Consider the following 16,351-nt stretch of genomic DNA (forward strand, 5'->3'; position numbering starts at 1 on the left):
ACACGTGGGGTTTCCTGAGTTCTGCTGGGGGCGGGCTATTTGGAACCCTGTGGATTTTGCAGGTGTGTAATCCAGGGCGCGCGCTGCATTCTGCATGGGCAGAGGTGTGTGGTGGGCGCCGCCTGGGCCGGGCAGGGTGGGTGGGGCCGGGCGTGTGCCCCGGTGAGAATGAAGGCATGTGACAATGCGAAGGTGGCGTGTTGGCTCCAGGATCTGGGTGGAGAGTGAAAGCTCCGCCGGGGTGCGCCATGTGTGAGCGGCGATAGCTCCAGCCCCATTCGTACTTAGGTGTCTTTGGTCATCAAGTTAAATTAGACATGATCTTTATTTAAAAAAACAAATACAAAAACATAGCCAAACATCCTATGCAAACGTATGCTCCCATCCCCTACTACCTATCCCCCAACCCAACATTACCCCATCGCCAGGGAGCTGAGTTTTAAACCCTGCAGAAAATCCAATCTCAAATGCCGGAGTCCCCCCCACACCCCCCCGCCCCCCTTGCCACCCCTGCGACAGTGAGGCAGAGCCCGGCGAGCTCGGTTCGGGTGCCCAGGAGCAAGCCGAGTGGGGCGACGGCGGTGCGGCCACCGAAAAGGAGGGGAGGAGGCATCGGTGGGACGTGGCGCGGCCCCGCGCGGCCCATGCCGCGGAGCGGGGTTTGCTCAGGAAAGGACGCCGCCGCGGCCCCCGGCCGCCCCTCCCTGGCCCCGGGCTATCCGCCCGCGCGCCGCCTGGGCCTCGCAGCGCGCCAGGAGCAGCGCGGCGGCGCGAGATCCGAAGGGGAGCGGCGGCCCCGCCGGCCGGGCAGCCCGGCGGGCGGCAGACAAGGCTACCGCGGAGGCGGTGGACAGGGCGCGTGCGCACTGCAGGGGCGCCAGATTTGGCGGGAGGGGGAGTGTCCAAAGCTCTTTGTTTGATGGCATCTCTGTTTACAGAGTTTACACTTTAATATCAACCTGTTTCCTCCTCCTCCTTCTCCTCCTCCGCGACCTCCTCCTCCTCCTCCTCCTCTTTCTCCTGAGAAACTTCGCCCCGGCGGTGCGGAGCGCCACTGCGCAGCCGGGGAGGGACGCAGGCAGGCGGCGGGCAGCGGGAGGCGGCAGCCCAGTGCGGTTCCCGCGGCTCCCAGCGGAGCCCCGCGCCCGCCGCGCCATGGCCCGGAGACCCCGGCACAGGTAACGGGGATCCCGGGCGGGCGGCCGCGGGCGGGGGCGCGCTGGGAGCCAGGCGCCGGGAGAGCAGGTGGGAAATTGTTCCCGGATCTTCTGCGGGGCTGTCAGATCCTGCGAGGACCTAGAGCCCCTGCCTTGGCAGCAGAAGCCGCTCGAGGGACTGATGAATGGAAGAGCCGATGCGAGAAATGCATTAGGACGTTGGGAAGCACGCCCTGCGGCTCATTTTGCAAGTTGCACGGGGGTACGTTCTCTCTAGGGGGAAAAAAGCAGCACGTTCCAGCCGGGGGCAGAGCGGTGCCCACCATTCCCGGGGAGCCCACTAGGTCCCTGGCTTGATGCCGCGGGTGTCGGCGAGGGAGTCGCAGCGTAATTGCTGGATGCATTGCGATATGTTTGGACTTGGAAGTGCAGAGCATATGGCAGATATAGGGAAAATGCCGGATTGTGTAGTAGCTGCAGGTAGTTCATGTAAATTTCATTCATTCTTTATGGAGGCGAAGAAGAGTGTCAGCTGACAGGCGGCTGGAAAGAAGATTGTAGGGGAGGAAAGGATCTCTACATTTGCAAATTGTTTTAAGCCCTGGTTTTGAAGGTTCTCATCATTATTCTCTGCGAGGCTTTTAGTTCTGAAGCAAACATTGCACACACCCACTCCCACGCACCCGCGACGCACATGTCAACCGCACTTGGGGAGGCTCGCCGGGTATCTTGAATGAAGTGCCCTTACATTTCGGCCGGAAGGAGGGGAATAGGGAGCGGAGGAGGAAAAGACTGGTCCGAACTGTCACTTGCTGAAGCTCCCGCTTCCACCAGTCTCTGGACTTCCCGGACTGGACGCGCCGGAGCTCCCTGCGGGTGGCCGGGTGTAGGGGCTCGCTCGGCGGCCGTCAAGGTTGCCACTCAACGGAAAGGGACTGAGGCGGGCAGCACCCAAGGCCGCTGCCGCGCAACCGGGACGCAATCCCCCGGAGCTCTTCCCCTGTGCAAGAGGTCCCGGCGCGGCGCGCGCACGTGGACCCGGCCGAGGTCGCCGTTCCTCCCCGCGCCCAGCTCTGTAGCCTCAGGTCGCCCTGTCGGAGGAGGGGAGACGGGACGGACCCTCGCCAGGAGGTTCTGGGAAAAAGTCCCTGGAGGCAAAGTAAACCCACCCTCTTTTCCTCGGGTTTTTTGATTTTCTTGTACTTATTTGTTTTCGAATCAGCGATTACGGGTCCTCTTGCAGAGCTAGGAAGTTGCAAAGAGCGTGGGTGTGGGCCCCGCTGCAGCACCCTTGGCCGGGCCTGGCCGGGCGGGAAGCGGCGCCAAGGCAAGGCCGGGTGCCGGAGAAAAAGGGAGGCGACTTGGGGGGCCGCTGGCTCCCTAAGCCTCGTCCAGGGCCCGGCCGCGCGGGGCAGGGGTGCTGCCCCTTAAGTGGTTTCACCTTCGCCCTTGGGACTTAACAGTAGAGCAGCGGAGGTCACCTCTTTTTTCGAGAGCGGAAATTAGGAGGAAGAGGAGAAGGAGGGAGCTGGGAAGGGGTGCTGGGAGGAGGCGCGGGGGAGGCTCCGCGCCCCGAGATCTCGACTGTCCCCGCGGGGCGGGGCCGCGCAGGTTCCCTGTGGCTCCCAGGTAGCGGAGAGGGGAGGCGGCCAGGAGGGGCGGGAGCCTTGAACCTGCTTCAGGGGGAAGAGAAACCCGGCTGCGGGCTTGAAGCCGTTTCTTGCAAGGCGAACGTCAACTCGGCAGGGATTATTAACCAGGTCAGCGAAATGAGTCTGAACCCTGTTTCTAGAATCACAGTAGCGGCCACAAGGCACTTCCTCCCGCTCCCCTCCCTTTTCCCAACCCCCAACACTTCTTTTCTTTTTCGTTTCTTTGCACGGTTTGTTTCCTTGACAGAATGTAATATTCATAGTCGTACTCTTGTAACCACACCAGGTCTAGCAGGTGGGGAGTCGGGTGCATCAAGCTTGAAATCAGCCTTTGAGAGTCTTCTGACTGTTGGGTCTGAGATCTTCTCAGAGCAGATAAAGGAAAAGTTATTTCAGGTCCTTAGTAGAAATTAATCATGCTACTTAGACGACCCGGACCATTTAGAACGAGGAAATCTCATGCAAAGCTCAAAGGCGAGCCCCGCGCCTAACCTGCTGATGGACCCAGGAGCTGACAGTGTGAGCAGCCCTGGGCTCGCCCTGCTCCCCTCATGGCCTCTTCAGGACCTGCGGAAGTTACACACCAAGTTTTCTCCAAGACTTTGCTTTTGCACATCTCTGATTTTGCACATTTCTGCTTCATTTTTTTTTTTTTTTTTTTTTTTTTTTTTTTTTTTTTTTTTTGCGTTATGTGGGCCTCTCACTGTTGTGGCCTCTCCCGTTGCGGAGCACAGGCTCCGGACGCACAGGCTCAGCGGCCATGGCTCACGGGCCCAGCCGCTCCGCGGCATGTGGGATCCTCCCAGACCGGGGCACGAACCCGCGTCCCCTGCATCGGCAGGCGGACTCTCAACCACTGTGCCACCAGGGAAGCCCTCTGCTTCATTTTTAAGAGTCATGGAAGATGTGGAATTATCCCTTATTAGCCCTGGAAAATACCTTAGAAGTAAAATCCAAGCCCTCTGTATAGGCGAGGAACTGAGGTCGTGAGAGAGAGGAAGTGATTTGTCCAAGTCACGCAGCTAGGTGGAGGCAGAACTAGCACCTTTGCCTCCAGAACCCTAGTCCTGTTGGATGTCTATTCTCTCTCACCTGGTGTAGGCTGCCCCCTATGGGCGGCTGAATTTGTTGCTTATTCCTGAGTGTTGATCTGTTGCCCAGGCAGTGGTGTCCAATTACTGATTTGGAAAACATAGTCCTCACACCAAGGGGGGGAAAAGGGGGAGGTAGTGGCGGGTTGAATTGGGAGATTGAGACTGACATATATACACTAGTATGTATAAAATAGATAACTAATAAAAACCTGAAAAAAAAATATAGTCCTCAGTTCTGAAAACATGGTCTCCAGATCCACCCAAACCCCCAAAGTTAAATTCAGTTGAATCTATGACTCCACTTTCAGATTACTCTGGTTTTCTTGGTATCCCTGATATTTCACAAGGGTGCCACCTCATTTGGGGGGCTTTCCAAGGAGTTCCCTATGAACCTTTCAAAAGCTCTAGGATTATAACTTTTTTTTTCACCTTATGATGCTTGTGCTTTTTATTAAAGGGAAACTACTGTCATTTTTAATCCGAAGTTGGTTTAGAGCCCCTTGTTGACAATGTGAAACAGGATCAGGCTCTTGTTTAAAAGGATAGACACTAAATGAAAGATGGTTATAGATTATAAACACTGTTTAGTGGTCTTTTATGTGGTAGCATTTTAAGTTTGGATCACATCCTACTTGTCACTATGCATCCTGGACCTTCAGATTGTTTCCCAAAATAATAGTTTTAAATTATAAGAACCTCAAATTCAGGATTTTTAGTAAGTATTTTTGCTTGCTTGTAAGGGATGGGTAATATATACTTGTAAGTTACTTTTGGAAGACAAAACCTGATATGAACATACATTATTCCTTTTAGAATAATGATCTGCATTATGGTATTGCTTTATATCATTATTTTTATTGTTCTTAGTTTGATGGAATTCTCAATATTACAATGATAAATTTTAGTAAATTTTTAAAGATAGTATAATATTTCCTCATATCTTAAGTTTTATAAGTAAAATTATAACTAAAAGTAAACTGGCTGTAAAATGACTCTCACCTATCCATTATATGATTAATAAATATTAAGTATAGAGTTACTTCAAAAGTCATCAAAATTTATAGTTTTGGTCAAGTAGGTAAAAGAAAAAGCTCTTTTGAAAACAGTAATGGGTTCCTTTTAAACCCACCTGGGGGAATCCCTCAGTTTTGAATTAGGTACATTTTAAGATCTTTCAAATACCATTCAGTCAGAGGTAGAAAAAACATGAGTAAGATTCTGACTATCATGTGGCCTAATTATTCACTTGGTTACTCTGGAAACTGAGGATTGTAAATGTGGCCTCAAGTTGGATCAACCTGGTCTGGAGTTTTGGACTGTTTGGTATTAATGTTATTTACAAAGCAGTTTGATCACTTGATCATTTATCCTTTCTCAGGTTTTTAAATCCTTTCCTTTTAGATTCTCTTAATCTTCTAATCTTTAAGGGATGACTACAATTATATTGTTGGGTGCATTACTTCTTGAATTTTTTTCTCTTAATAAAACACCAGTCCCATTAGGATAACATAATTGAGGTTTTTTTAATTGTATTTGGGAAATATTACTTAAATGATGGGACTTATACCAAAGGTTTTGCGAGTGTACTTATGTAAAGGACAGGGGCTCTCGTTCCTTTTATTGTCCTTAACATTAAGTTTTAAACTTAAACCTTCATTGGTTGGAAGGTTGCCAATTGTGTAACTTGTCACTGGTCTAACATTAACAGCAGGTTTAAACATGCAGAGCAATAGAAAGTGCCAGGTCCTTTGCCGTATCTGTGGATACCAATAACAGCAGAACCAGTTTACAATCCTAGAGCAACAGAGTGCCAAAAACAGTCTCGTTATGCAAGTTTTCAAAGTTTTATCTTCATAACCTTTGAAAAGATTGTTGAGGAGTTTTGGTGTAAGTTTTGTAATCCAGTAGTTTGAATACTCTTGTTTCAGTCCACATCTGCCCATTTTTATTTCTGCAGCATCTACAGTAGTGACGAGGATGATGAAGACATTGAGATGTGTGACCATGATTACGATGGGCTGCTTCCCAAGTCTGGAAAGCGTCACTTGGGGAAAACTAGGTGGACCAGGGAAGAGGTAACCAATCACATAATCAAAACATGGGGAAAAACCTAGAGTGCATCCATTTATAAAAAACAAAATTTCAGCTAAACTACAGATGCTCAAACTCATTAGCGGGCTCTTTGACTCTTATCCTAGCCTGCCTCACCACTCCCCCACATGGACACGATACCACCCTTTTCCAAACTTTTTGCAGTTGTTTGAAGGTCCCCTCCTCACTTTGCTTTATCTGTGTTTCCTTCTGCCTATTCTGTTCTTGTCCCTTTGCCCCACAAATTCTTACTACTTCTTCATCACTTGTGAAGACATCACTTCTTCTGTGAAGCCATCCTTGGCTTCCCCAGACAGGTTGGATTCGTCCTCCAACCAATAGATACATGTTCTTATTTATTGTTGCCGTAATGTATATGCCCCCCCGCTCAGTAGACTGTAAGTCTGCTGAGGGCAGAGCTAAACATCTATTCATTTTTGTGTTCCCTGAAACCAGAATCGATTGCCACAAAGTGGGATATTAACAGATGTTCCCTGAACAAATGAATGAATTGCTATTTCCAAAAACAAAACAAAAGAATAAAGCAAAACACTCACAGAACTTGTCCTTTTATAATGGGTTCATTTAACATTCTTGGTATATAATATTACACAGAGAAATATATGTGGATGTCTGTTCTGAAAGCATTAAAAAATGGATGGAGATGTGTCTCCTTCTCACCTCTCTTTTTCTGCTAGCTTATCACATCTTGATCTCTATGGGAATGGAAAAATGCTTAGGAGGCAAAATTATTAATGCAAGAGAAAAGTTGCTTGTTTCTTCAAAGTTCTTTAAAAAAATTTGCTACCAATTGTAGAAGATTTCATGTTAGAATAAATGGTATTGACTCTTCTTCGTTTTCATCCTGTCCTCCTTCACTTAAGTCCTCCTTCACTTAAACCAGAGCTCTCATTGACAGGCAGACGGGATTTCCAGTGAGGTCCATAGGAAATCCATAATTTACCTATGGAATTTGTGCACTTGGGTGATTCTCAGCGATTTAGAAGTTCTGTTTGTAACACTGGTTTCCTAATTCCTGTGACTGTGTCATAGCGGGGACCCACATTGTGTGTGAAAGTTACCTTTGCAGAAACATGAGGATTCTCTTTTGCTTGAACATGTTTAGAAAGACACTTGTGAACTGAAAGATTTCACTCTGACGTTTAACGTCTTCTGTGTTCTAATAAGTTTGGTCTCATTTAAATTGTCAACACATTGATACAAAAGCTAAATGATTTTCTTACATCATACATGCCTTTGAGTGTAATTAAGAAAAGTGATCTTACATTTTTTTATATGAAAGAGGTTGAACTTACTAAACGTTACACTAGAGCTTGAACTATTTCTTACTGAGAGTCTGTCTATTGCCATAGTTCAATGTCTCTTAAGTCAAACACTGGAGTTCATTACTTTTTTCCCACAAAGTAAAATTTTAAAAGTTACCATATGTTAACATTCAATGTGCCAGGCATTATGCTAAATGTTTTGCATAATTAACTCATATAATCCCCAAATAACCCTGTTGACATCATCATTTCCATTGTACAGATGACAATACTAATGTCCAGAAAAGCAAAATGATATACCCAAGTTTATACAACTAATCAGTAGCTGAGTTAAGATTCAAACATTGGTCTGTCTGACTCTAAATAAATCTATGCTGTAAACCAGTATATCACCTTAATATTTGTTGAATTTGGTTATTTTTGAGAGATTTTTTTGGGGGGGGGTTGGTTCCCCTTTAACTCTAACTTGAATAGAGTTGTACAGTAAATGACTGATATCCCAGGATTACCTTTAAATGTCTTAGGATGAAAAACTAAAGAAGCTGGTGGAACAGAATGGAACAGATGACTGGAAAGTTATTGCCAATTATCTCCCGGTAAGTTAGTAATTTTTTATTTCTGTAAAAGGAAATCTTCTCCCAAAGATTTAAATAAGATATTGTAGGAGATGATATTAAGACATTACATATTTGCTTGTATATAAGAAGTAAGGGAGAAATGCCTTATCTATAACTTATATTTCTATTGTAATGCATATAATTAAAATTTCTAAATATATTTTTAAAGGATTTTTACAATGTATTTTAAATGTTTGCTTCTTATTTTATCTTTTAATTTTTTAAGATACTATAAATTAGCATTTTGATGATTTGTTGTATGGTAGATGACTAAACTCATGGTATTTCCCCCAAGTCAGCTTCTTTTAAATTTCCTATTTTTTCAATAGCCATAATTTTGGTACCCTGGTTTAAAAATTTTGGCGTTCTTTTAGACTTAGCATACTCCCCCATCCCCTACAACCAAGCAAGGATTAAGGAATCTGGGATTCCTTTGTTTATTCTTCTCACTGTTCCGTTTGTTCGGCCCCTTTCCCTCTTCTCTGGCCGACTGCATTGCCTTCATAACTGGCTTTCCTACTTGTAGCTTTCTACTTTCCCGTACATTCCAGACACCACTGACAGATGGAGCTTCATAAAATGCAGCTGTACTTTACTTTTCAAAACTAGCAACAGGGGCTTCCCTGGTGGCGCAGTGGTTGGGAGTCTGCCTGCCGATGCGGGGGACGCGGGTTCGTGCCCCGGTCCGGGAGGATCCCACATGCCGCGGAGCGGCTGGGCCCGTGAGCCATGGCCGCTGGGCCTGCGCGTCCGGAGCCTGTGCTCCACAAGGGGAGAGGCCACAGCAGTGAGAGGCCCGTGTACCGCAAAAAAAAAAAAAAAAAAAAAAAAAACTAGCAACAGTAACTTCGAGTCTCACACATCAGGTAAACTGCCTGGCACATGAGGGCCTTCCCATATGCCTCAACTTACAGCCCCAGTTCTGTTTCCTACTTCCCCTCTGTAAGCAGGTTTCGTTGAATTCATTTCTGCTTTCCCTCCTGAGGGCTTTTGGCCCTGGTGATGCCACCTCCTAAAATGTTCTAGCCATCCTTCAAAGTCCATGCCAAGAGCTTTTCTGTACTCCTTCTAAGGAAACATAATTTTTCCTCCTCAGAAGATGCTCCTTTTTCCACCCCAATATCATTTTACTTTGGTCTCTTCTTGCATATGAATCAAATTCTGCCCTCTATTAGTTAATTACATATTTGTCTTTTACTTCTTACAAGACTATAAACTCTTATAAAACAGGGCCTTTCTTTATTCATCTTTGTTCATTGTGCAATATTAACACTTGTGGTCCTAAATTGAAGCACATCTCTTAGTTTGAATGGGAATCAAACTTGAGTCATTTAGAGTGGGTTTCCATAAAAGTCCAACATCAGTATGGAATCTCTAAGAAGTCCTAATCCATGTGGGTACTTCCAAATGCAATACACTGAGGTTAAGGTTAAGTTAAATTGACAACCAGGTATGCAGTACGATGATCCTTTAGTTCACATGGCAGGACTATTTCCCTCAGGATGCCGAGCTTCTAATTTTAGATGCAATTTTGATATATTCTTTGTATGTTCTTTAGCTGTAAGTAATGGGCTCTCCATATATGCCCTAAAATATGTTCTTGAATGTTTTCACTGCATATTGTCCATGTGTGATTTATATTACAACAGTCTTCATGTGCTTATCACATCGTATCTGTATGACAGTGCATACTTTATCTTATTTGCCTAGAATCGAACAGATGTGCAGTGCCAGCACCGATGGCAGAAAGTACTAAACCCTGAGCTTATCAAGGGTCCTTGGACCAAAGAAGAAGATCAGAGAGTAAGTTCTTTCTCCGTTGGTGTGTGAATCACAATTATGAATATTCCCCAACATTGTTGACTGTTTCCCAACTTGAAGAAACAGGTAAAGTGTGCAAACAGGAAGCAGAGGACTCCATTCCCATATTTCCCATGAATGAAAGAGGATTTTTAGAAATTTTCTAAAGATCTTGTAACATGAAGAATGATTACACTGACTCATTACATAACATTAAAACATAGGTTATTTTTGTGTGTTTATCTGAAGGTGATAGAGCTTGTACAGAAATACGGTCCGAAACGTTGGTCTGTTATTGCCAAGCACTTAAAGGGGAGAATTGGAAAACAATGTAGGGAGAGGTGGCATAACCACTTGAATCCAGAAGTTAAGAAAACCTCCTGGACAGAAGAGGAAGACAGAATTATTTACCAGGCACACAAGAGACTGGGGAACAGATGGGCAGAAATCGCAAAGCTACTGCCTGGACGGTAATAATATGTCAAAAAATATATTGATTGGGAAGAATGAGGGAGTGGGTATTGCACATTCTGCTTTAAAATGTATGGTGAGTGAATTACATTTTATCGATGGTAAATGTTTCACAAGATAAACTAGATCCATAGCTTTTACAGCTGGAAGAGATCTTAGGGTTTACCTGGTTGAGGACTTCCAGAATCCACCCAACAGTGAGCTTGGGCCAACTTTCCTCAGCCTCAGTTGCCCCATTTGCAAAACGGGGTATAACCTACTTCGTAGGGCCAATGCTAGTATCAAGTTAAAGAAATGTCAGAGCACTTTGTAAACTACGAAACTCTAAACACATAGAAGGAAACCAAGGATAGACAGTTTGTCTTTGGTCTGAGTTCACACAGCTGGTTAAGTGACCAGAAGGAATTTGGCTACCATTTTCCTGATACCATGTTCATTTCATTATACCACTTGGCTTAATTTTTTTCCTTTGAATAAAGAAAGATTGTATTTCTAGAATTATCATACTGCTTCCAGGTTTTTAAATAATGTCGTTGTTAAGCTTTCTTTTTAATGAATAAAGCATGAAATGACCTCATTATGAGGGATATCTATGGAAGCTCATTTTTGTCCCACTTTCCCCATTTAAACAGTTTATAACGGATGTCATTTAGTTTGAGAGATACTAATTATAAATCTTACATAAAAATATTGTAAGATAGGAAATATTTTAAATATTTTTATTCTTAAGCTTCATAACCCCAAAGTGGAGAAAGGGTCATTTCAAAGAAGGCTATGGCTCTCATGGTATATGCAGTGTTCTCTTGTGATGTTCTAAAACATTTCCTCCCTCCTGGTTCAGTATAAGCTTAGAGAATTCAAGAGGTTGATAAAAGGAGGCCTTTTCTCCCATATGGTCTGAAAGGATATGCTGTTGATTCTTCCAAAAATTTAAGGGGCAATTGAACTTCCTCTTTCTTTAGCATACATTCCCCCACCCCCATCGAAATAGTAAAAGGGAGGCTTAAAACGGTTTTTTTGAATTGAGAAACTGTTTTCCTGAGAATTGAAAAACTTTAGTAAAAGTGTTTTGCAGTTTGAAAATATATTGGGGAGTTAGCCTCTTTTCCTTCTGGATCCCATTTTGCATTTTCGCCTCTGGTTATGGTTCCATTTGCCTGGTTATGGAACAATTTGAGGTAGTTTTCAAAAGGTGGGAATTTTTTTTACTCAAAATCTCTGGCTAGTGCTATTCTAGATAAAGAGTAGACGCTGAGACAGCAGCAACATCATTATTGCTCACCAAACTTTACTGAGTGCCTGTTGTGATGTGTAGGCCCTGCTAAGCCACACTCAAAGGAGTAATTCTCTAGAATAGCCAGAACTTTAAGTTGTATTAGAGTCTTGTATCACAATCAGTATAAACATGAAGGGTGTTGTATTGGAAATATTCTTAACAAGGAAACAAAATGGCTAAAAGATTTCAGCATTTATAGAAAACTATGTAAGTTCCCTATTATGTAATTTAGAGAAACCTATCAATTTTTAATTAGGCGATAGTGGAAGCATGATTTTTAGGAGGCAGAGAAGACAGAAACAATTAAAAGGAAAAAAACACTCGTAGTGGACCAAAAGAAAGGGTCTCTGTTAGAAACAGTTTTCTGTCAATTATCTGTAATCTGAATTGAAATTTTTGTTTGTAAAATGTGTATGTGATATATTTCTGTGCAGAACTGATAATGCTATCAAGAACCACTGGAATTCTACCATGCGTCGCAAGGTCGAGCAGGAAGGTTATCTGCAGGAGTCTTCTAAAGCCAGCCAGCCACCAGTGGCCACAAGTTTTCAGAAGAACAGCCATTTGATGGGTTTTGCCCATGCTCTACCTTCAGCTCAACTGCCTCCAACTGGCCAGCCCTCAGTTAACAATGACTATTCCTATTACCACGTTTCTGAAGCACAAAACGTAAGCCATTCCTCAGAATTTAGTTGAATGAGAGAGATGTTATTTTAGCTCCAGGTAATAATGATACCTTTCAGGTGCATACTTCTCAGCTTTCATGAACATGACCATGATCACGATCAATCGAGAGGGGTAGGTGTTGTTATCCCTGATACGGATCCAGAAATGAGGATGTTAAGTGATTTGTCCAGGGTTACACAGCTCATAGAGATAGTACAGACTAAAATCCAAGTTGTTTGATTCTATCTTGCTGCTTGGAATCTAATTTGGGAAGTTAGCTTTTGAATGTAAATTTACTTAACAAGATAGTGCTGAAGAAGAATGGGAGTATGGAGGTGCAGTCGTATCTAATACTTTGCCCAAATGAAAAGTGAATGTAATATTACATTTAAAGAGGAAATAGTTTGACACTGAAATTTAACAGATGATTGTAAGTTCAATTCTGGTAGTGATCTAGCTGAAGTATCTTAATTTATTCATTCAGTAAGTGTTTACCTTCTTACTGTGAATCAGGGGCAGTTTTGTGACTGACATCTGACATCTTTTATCTTCCTTTGAATCGGTGTGATTCTTTCTTCATTTCTTGATATTTATATTTATGGGAAAAAATCTTCAAAATGGGTGGGAAAAGAAGAATAAAGAGAAAAAAATCAAGAAACTTGAATCTTAAAATCAACAGTAATAAATGGTGAAACTTATCCAAGAATTCAGAGCTCATAATCAAGTTCTATGCAAAACATATTAGTAGTTTTTACTCTTCTCTGTCTGTTACATATATTTGACTACAGACCCTCCTGACTGGTCTCAGATGAATGAACTATCTTAAGAGGTGCTATACTCTTTCCTAAAGCTCATAATAATTCACAGAAAAATCTTTTTATTTATAAACAGCCAGTGCCATCCGTTTTTACCATCAAAACTTCTTTCATACACTCGTGAATGTATTTTAAATTATAATTTTCTTTCTGTTTTACTCTAAGGAATACTTCCTATCAGGATCGATGAGCACCTTAAATTTCTTTCACTCTGTTGCTTTAGCTCTTTAACCATTATTAAAGGCTTGGCTAAAATTTCAAATTGGAGTTGGGTTTTATTTTGCTTTGTGAACTTTATCAGAAAAGTGTTTGTTTGTTTGTTTTCCTTAGTCCTAGAGCAAATCTTCAGGAAGCCAACAAGTCCCCTGAAGCACGTGTAACCACGAATGACTCAGCCTTTGTTTTGCCTTTTTTAAAAATTTAATTTAATTTATTTTTTAATACAGCAGGCTCTTATTAGTTATCTATTTTATACATATTAGTGTATATGTGTTTTTGCCTTTTTGATATAGGTCTCCAGTCACGTCCCATATCCTGTAGCGTTACATGTAAATATAGTCAATGTCCCTCAGCCAGCTGCTGCAGCCATTCAGGTAAGCCCATTTGAATATCATTTCGTGAAGAAACTCATTAGCTACTCAAGGCACAGTTCTGTTTCTTTCATCCAAACGCTTATTTGCACCTGATCCACTGAAGTTAAAAGAAAAGGGGGCTGTGGGGAGGTGGGCAGAGTTCTGGCCAGCAAGCTACACTTCCGGAGTGAATTAGTGCCAGAATTCTCAGGTTCTCTGATGTTAGAAGTTGCAACAATCCCTCCGTCAGCATCTCCTCTAGCCTCAAGTTTAACATCCCTCCCTTATGTCTGGGATAACATTCAGAGATTTCTACAGTGGCCAGATTCCGTTGGCGTTTATTCCACGCCAGGGCTGTTTGGGTTCTGTGTGGTCCCTCGTGAACCTCGGGCCACGATCATTGTATTTACACTTTCCCACCAGATCTTTGTCTTTTTTTCTCCCTTAACTTTTAATTTCAGAGACACTATAACGATGAAGACCCTGAGAAAGAAAAGCGAATAAAGGAGCTAGAGTTGCTTCTAATGTCGACTGAGAATGAACTCAAAGGACAGCAGGCACTCCCAGTAAGATGTCGCCGCCTACTTGATCTGGGCGGGGGATAACGCTTTCCCTTATCTTCTAAATATCACACTAATCAAGACTCTGTATATCCACTAATAATGTTTAAACACTAGGGGTTGCTTGTAATAAAATGCAGTTGGTATCACGATGTGTGTTGACTAAGTTGGAAGTAGTCCTTTTGTGTTGCCATAGAAACTCAATACCATTTGTGATTCTCATTCTTGATTTTTTTTTCTTCAGAAGGACTGTAATCAATTCAAAGACTAGCAGAGAAAAAATGAAAATTTGCTTTTTTTTTTTTTTTTTTTACAAATCTGTGTATCTGTCGGGTGCCTATTCAGTCGATTTTTTCTTTTTCTATTATTCTTTTAAGCTAGATTTTCATACTTTATCATTTCAAACATGATTTGATGTATGTCCAGTATATACATGTAAAAAAGATATATATTAAATCTCTCCATAAGCAACATAAATGACTCTCTTTTGTTTGCACGCACAAAAGCTGTGTGGACCATTACCGAATTTTGACATCTTTTCTAGTGATTGGGCAGCAAACTGGGAAAGCAGCTTGCACTTTGTAACGTATGTAATTAACCAACAAAGAGAATAAAAGATGTGATACCCAGTAGGTATTCTGAGGAGTAGATTTCTTTTTGGTTAAATAATAAAATGATTATGTGCATATGATAGTTCGACCACTTTTTAACCTTAGTTAATGTTTTGCAATTTCTCCTGTTGCGTGGTCATGCTGAAAGGAGAGTTCTGTTAATTTGCTCTTCTGCTTTCCTAACCACGTTGATTTGGCAGCCCTTCACTGCATCAGTGCAATCTGTAGCATTAAAAAAGGAGTAGAAGCCACAAGAGTATATGAAAATAAAAGCAACTCTAACTCTTGAATCCTCCAGCCTTTTTGTAGGTTAGAATGAGAATAGCCCACTTCTTAATTTGCAGCAAACATTTATGATCCTATTGGAAATTATGTTAAAGTAGATTTTTAAGACATTCCATGTGAAAGTTGTACTTTGTAACATAATCCCTCTCTATGTAGTTTTAACAAAATGATGACAGTGAAGGTAATCCTATAGATGACAGGCTATACCATTATTAAAAAGCAGGGTCTTGCATTGATAGAAGGAAACATCTTGACAACTGTTTCATAGGCGCAAGTTTTGGATGATGCAACGACTTTTATCTTTCCTCTAACAGCATCTGATACCTTGTGCAACTTCATTGCTAAGTTCCTTCTCCCTTTTTCCTCCCTGCTTTTTCTTTATTCCCCCACCCCCTCCTTAGACACAGAACCACACATGCAGCTACCCTGGGTGGCACAGCACCACCATTGCTGACCACACCAGACCTCATGGAGACAGTGCACCTGTTTCCTGTTTGGAAGACCACCACTCCACTCCATCTCTGCCGGTGGATCCTGGTTCCCTACCTGAAGAAAGCGCCTCTCCAGCCAGGTGCATGATCGTCCACCAAGGCACCATTCTGGACAATGTTAAGAACCTCTTAGAATTTGCAGAAACACTTCAATTTATAGATTCTGTAAGTAGAATTTTTAAGGCAAGTTAATGTTTTTGGAAGGGGAATTAGGAAACGCCTCAAACTGTTGCCATATTCTATGGCGAATATCATGTTACTAGCATATGTTAATGTAAACGTATGACTTTAGTTTCTGTGTGTATATTTTTTCAATATCTGATTTCTTAGGCTACCCAGATAAAAAGGTAGCTTTTCACATATTTCCTTCAAAATGCATATTTTTTAAAATAGTAAAGTTAATAACCTATAAGTAGAGCTTGGGTAATAGGAATGATATTTGGATTATTTTAAACTTTTTTTTTGTACTTTGTTTACTCCTTTGTGTTTCCCTAAAATTGTGCTTTGCTTTTGGATAGCACATTAAGAATTATGTTCGCTCGGAGCTTAAAGCCATCTTTCAATATATTTGAAGTGGTAATATGTTCATTTGTTGGCACATGGCTTTCTCCACAAAATGTTGATTACCAGTCCCAACTGGTTCACTGAGACAAACCATCTCTGGTGAAACAAACTTGAATTCAGTATCACAAAAGCAGACACTCAATTCATTTCCTTTGTTTCCCAGTTGGTTAAAAAGCATTTGCTGCATCTCCCATCAGACAGAAGATGAACATTGCCAAAATGTGCTATCAAAAAGGTCTTCTTTTTGCTTTGAACTGCATGCAAGTGATAGAGTGCCAGGAGGTCCCTGCAGCACCAGGGTAGGGCCAGCCTTGAGGCAGCATGGGAGACGCACCATGCAGTG

The 16,351-nt window shown here is 42.7% G+C and overlaps 1 protein-coding gene across 8 annotated transcripts in view; it reads left to right on the forward strand.

Annotated features, from left to right (window-relative positions):
• Positions 1-1,155: 1,155 nt before the first annotated feature.
• Positions 1,156-16,351, forward strand: part of MYB (MYB proto-oncogene, transcription factor) — a gene marked incomplete at both ends in the record, with an annotated part of 33,274 nt that continues 18,078 nt past the window's right edge. For 3 of the 8 annotated variants that reach the window (XM_079716834.1, XM_079716837.1, XM_079716839.1), the window contains 9 exons: positions 1,156-1,178; positions 5,861-5,978; positions 7,805-7,876; positions 9,608-9,700; positions 9,947-10,167; positions 11,879-12,113; positions 13,438-13,518; positions 13,959-14,063; positions 15,355-15,609. In XM_079716834.1, coding sequence (XP_079572960.1) covers positions 1,156-1,178; positions 5,861-5,978; positions 7,805-7,876; positions 9,608-9,700; positions 9,947-10,167; positions 11,879-12,113; positions 13,438-13,518; positions 13,959-14,063; positions 15,355-15,609 — 1,203 coding nt within the window. The remainder of the gene's footprint in view (positions 1,179-5,860; positions 5,979-7,804; positions 7,877-9,607; positions 9,701-9,946; positions 10,168-11,878; positions 12,114-13,437; positions 13,519-13,958; positions 14,064-15,354; positions 15,610-16,351) is intronic. The other 5 variants (XM_079716835.1, XM_079716838.1, XM_079716836.1 and 2 more) reach the window with 4 other exon arrangements.

This window comes from Hyperoodon ampullatus (genome assembly GCF_949752795.1).
Source record: "Hyperoodon ampullatus genome assembly, chromosome: 12".
Classification (NCBI taxonomy): domain Eukaryota; kingdom Metazoa; phylum Chordata; class Mammalia; order Artiodactyla; family Ziphiidae; genus Hyperoodon; species Hyperoodon ampullatus.